Raw genomic sequence first — 4950 nt, forward strand, 5'->3', positions numbered from 1 at the left:
TTGATCGCGTGAGTAACAGAGGAGGAAGATGGAAAATCTGGTTTTCCTTCCTTTCTTTTTCTTTCCTTTGTTTTTCCTTTTTATATCATTTCCTTTTCCTTCCTTCTAATTTCCTTTCTTTCTTTTTCTCTCCAAACAAACATATATACATACATATATATATATATATATATATATATATGTATATATATATATATATTACTTTTAACAAATATCTCCAAATATCTAGATATTTATTAAAATTACCATTTCACCCATAAGGCATTAAATTCTTCGTAAAAGATCCACCGCAATTAATTTAATTTATTCATCGACGAGTAATTCTAATTGGCGTCAAAATATCTTTTTGGTCATATAAACTCCCAAAATATTAATAACTTGGCTAAAAAGCCCCTGAGTTCAATACCAAAATCCACTAAAATACATAAAGTATACCTTAAAATTATGGGTCTTACAAATAACAACACTAATATAAATAACTACCATGTTGGTTGAGTTACAACAAAAACTAATTTTTCTGCTAAGTTGTTAAGTTCCATATCATTTTACCACATCCTCTACTACCCCATCTTAAAGGAAATATATCTTCATGTACATTTTAACTTAGTAGGCTGATATCTTATACAGGTAACAAAGTTGTGAGAAAAAATGTACTTATGTGTCTAACCACCATTCGAAAAACATTTGTCAGTTAAGCATGATTTCCATATGTCTAATCTTAAGGAAGTGAGTGGTTATCCACGACTAACTTTGAATCAGTTTATATGCCTCCGTAGATGTCAATGAAATATCTAACCTAATTTGCTATAGTCTAGACCATCATAAATTCAATTTATTTCATCCACGCATTTTTAGAGGTTTTAGACCGCCATTAATCATATTTATTGTTAGAAATTATATTTTCTATTTATGAAGGTTTTTATGATAGTAATATCAACAAAATTAGGTTCCACAATTCTCAAGTACTTTGTCTTTCGGTAATTATTGAGGGTATCGTGACTACCATAATTTTTTGGAGTTGGTTAATAATATAAGTTATTATTGTAGTGTGTGAATTGCTAGAATTATGACAAGGAAATATAAAGATGCAAATTAAGTTGTAAGAACAAGAATAATAAAACTATAAGAAGAAGAAAAAAAGAAGAAGATGGAAATGATAAAAATAGGGGATGTGTTATACTCAAGTTTATGTGGAGAAGATGAAGGATAAAATTTGAAAGAAATGATCACCACCAAAAACCTAATTTCTTAATAAAATCAAAAGGCAAGTCCAATTCAAAAATAAAAAGAGAGGAAGGTATTAAAACCTAATTTCTTAATAAAATCAAAAAAAAAGTCCAATTCAAAAATAAAAAGAGAGGAAGGTATTATTTTCAACAAAATTCAAACCATCTTATTCATTTTGGGCGAGACATACATATAAGAGAGAAGGGAATGCTAGTTGATTGCTTACATAGACAATTGCCAATTACAATTAACTAGCTTTACTATTGTATCAAAGTGTAACTTGCACATTGAATTGACATGTCTCCACTTTATGCCTTGATCCATCATATTGAGTTGTTGATTATAAAACTCGAGTCTCCATCATCCCACAAAGAATTCAAGGTCGATTTCTTACACACCAAATAAGGGCCCTTGCATTCTCTTTTAGTTAATTTGGAAAAATTTCCCTTGTACCCCCAAAAAAATTCGAAAATGGCAAAACTACCCTCAATTTTTTTTTTTTTGCTATTTCAAAGAAAGTAAATGTAAATATTTTTTTCACCATTTTGTCATTCACCCAGCCGTAAAACAGATTTCCGGTAGGTTCCAGTTTTCCGGTAACTACCGGAATACTTGCAACAAGATTTCCGGTACAGAGTAAAGTACTGGAAATGTTAAAACTGACTTTTCCGGTACAAAAGGGAAAAGTTGTGTACCGAAAATCTTGGTTGGCAAGTATTCCGGTACAGTAGTAGATTCCGGAAAACTTCATTTCTAAGTTTTCCGGCACAGACCAAATATTTTTAATTTTTTTTTAAGTTTTTTAATTTTTTTTAATTTTTTTTAAATGTTAACAGATATGGATAATCCACTACTATTAATGGACAAAACATGCGTCGATACTACAAATATTTTTGACACAGATCAGGTATGAATAAATATATTTAATATTAATATTATAAAAATATATTTTTGTGATTAATTATAATTATTTTATTTCAGATATTTGATTCAAGGGATACTGTTGTGAAATGGGCAAAAGAAATTGGTATAAAAAATAAAGTTACCGTTATTATCAGAAGATCAGATATAGAGACGGGTGAGAAAGGACGGAGAAATAAATTAATATTAGGTTGTGACAAAGGGGGAAAATACAAGTGTGCTGCTAGTTCTATTCGAAGTTCAACAAAAAAATGTGATTGTCCTTTCAAGCTTAGATCAAAACCATTAAAAGATGGTTCAGGATGGATAGTTAAAGTAATTTGTGGAATTCACAACCATGAATTACCTGATACTTTGGAGGGGCATGCATATGTTGGGCGCTTAAATGAAGAAGATAGAAAGCATGTTCATGAATTAACAAAATATAATGTTGCACCGAGACACATATTACTCTCATTGCAAGACCGAGATAAGAGTAATGTTACTAAGATCTCACAAATATATAAACAGAGAAGTATCATTCGATTGCACGTGAGAGGTAATAGAACAGAGATGCAACATTTATTCAAGTTAATTGAAGATGCAAAATATGTGTGCTGGAATAGAAAGCGTGAAGACTCCGATGTTATGAGAGATATTTTTTGGGCGCATCCAGATTCAGTGAAGTTGTTGAATTTGTTTCCGATTGTGTTGATTATGGACAGTACCTACAAAACCAATAAATACAGAATGCCATTACTTGAAATTGTTGGTATGACATCAACAGAGAAAACATTTGTAGTTGGATTTGCTTATTTGGAATGTGAGAGGGAAGAAAACTTTTGTTGGGCATTAGAGAGACTAAAAGATTTGTTTGTTTCACAAAGTAAATTCCCTCAAGTAATTGTGACAGACAGAGATCTTGCGTTAATGAATGCAGTTGGCATTTTGTTTCCACATGCTATTAATTTGCTTTGTCGATTTCATATCAAAAAAAATGTTGGAGCAAAATGCAAGCAATATGTCTTAAAGGATAGACAAAAGTCAATATTGAATATGTATAAAGACATTATGTATTGTAGTAATGAAAAAGAGTATATGATGCGCTTGCATATGTTTGAACAATCATGTGTTGATACTAAAGTGTTTGTTGATTATGTCAAAGAAACTTGGTTGACTCCACATAAGGAAAGATTTGTTGAAGCATAGACAAATATAGTGATGCATTTGGGGAACACAACGACTAACAGGTATTTAATATAATTTTATTATATATTGTTGAATTGTATTATATTTTCTAATGTATCTGTAAAAAAAATTTACAGGGTTGAGTCAGCTCACTGGAAACTGAAGTTAATGTTAGAAAATAGCATGGGTGATTTGTGTAAATGTTGGGAGGCTATGAACAACATGATAAGGTTACAACATAAAAGAATCAGAGCCTCGTTTCAAAAAAGTTTTTATGATGAAGAGCATGAGCACAGAAATCCATTTTATCAGAGATTGAATACATTTGTATCAACAGAAGCTCAAAGACGTATTGCTGAAGAATACGACAAAGTTGAGTGGGTGGGTACTGACAAATCTATATGTGGGTGTTCTCTGAGAAGGACATACGGATTACCTTGTGCTTGTGAATTGGGACAATATAAATTAATGGGTGAACCAATTCCTCTAGATTCTGTGCATATTCAATGGAGAAAATTAAACATGGAATGTGAACTCACTCAAGACACAGAAGATGGATCAGAGTTGGATATGTCTACTGAGATGAATGCCTTATGGAAACGCTTTCGATCACTTGATGTTATTGGGAAACGAGTGTTGAAGAGTAAAGTGCGTGAACTTGCTTTTCCAAGTACAAGTTCAATATGTCCACCACCTGAAAAAGTCAAAACCAAAGGAAGAGTGAAGAAGAGTAAGGGTATGAAGCCAGATGGATATGATGTATATCGAGACCCTTCTTACTTTGAGCATGTTAATGCAACATATGGTGAAGATATTGGTTCCCAACCCTCTCAATCAAAGAAGAGACAAGCCTCTCAATCAAAGAAACACCCCTCTCAGTCATCTCATTCTTCAAAAAATTTGTTATTGACACAATTTCCTGATATTATTCAGCCATACATTGATGACATATTTGACGTGGCAGCTGATGGAAATTGTGGTTTTCGCGCTATTGCATTATTGCTTGGTTTCGGTGAAGAGTGTTGGTCTTTGGTCCGCAAGAGATTGGATCAAGAGATTGTTTCTCATGTAACTCCATATGATAGATTGTTCACAGGACGCATTAAAGAAGTAAGAGATTCGTTGATGATATCCGGCTTAGGTGTTCAACCCATGGATAAATGGTTGTCCATGCCTGATATGGGTTACGTGATAGCGACAACATATAATATTATTCTTGTCACGTTCGGTCTGACATTTTCAATGACTTTCTTTCCTATGAGGGGTTCACATTCCGGATCGACAAAAAATGATCGCATTTGTTGTATTGGTTTTGTTAATGGAAATCACTGGGTTCCGGTAATTATTTTCTTATACTTTTTTAAATTTTATTCTGATAATTTTGTCTTATATTTTGTTAATTTATTTAATTTTTGCAGTTAAAGATGAAAGATGGATTTCCAATGCCAGACATTGCACCAGGTTGGAAGCAATATCGTACCAATGAAGCAACTTCTTGGGCAATAGCATACACAGGCCGTCTACAACACTGGGGGTATTTATTAGGCCGGTTGTCACGTGTTACCCAAAATCCACCTACGGAACCCGTAGAGGCAATGTCTTTAGATGAACCTTAATGTTTTAAAATTGATACAA

General features: G+C 32.5%; 1 protein-coding gene across 1 annotated transcript in view; it reads left to right on the forward strand.

Annotated features, from left to right (window-relative positions):
• Nucleotides 1–3837: 3837 nt before the first annotated feature.
• LOC140919340 (uncharacterized) overlaps nt 3838–4950 on the forward strand; it is a 1773-nt gene continuing 660 nt past the window's right edge. Inside the window, exons 1-2 of the mRNA XM_073365343.1 lie at nt 3838–4653; nt 4734–4907. Of these exons, the coding sequence (XP_073221444.1) occupies nt 3838–4653; nt 4734–4907 (990 nt within the window). The remainder of the gene's footprint in view (nt 4654–4733; nt 4908–4950) is intronic.

Source organism: Cicer arietinum, chromosome 2 (assembly GCF_000331145.2).
Source record: "Cicer arietinum cultivar CDC Frontier isolate Library 1 chromosome 2, Cicar.CDCFrontier_v2.0, whole genome shotgun sequence".
Classification (NCBI taxonomy): Eukaryota; Viridiplantae; Streptophyta; class Magnoliopsida; order Fabales; family Fabaceae; genus Cicer; species Cicer arietinum.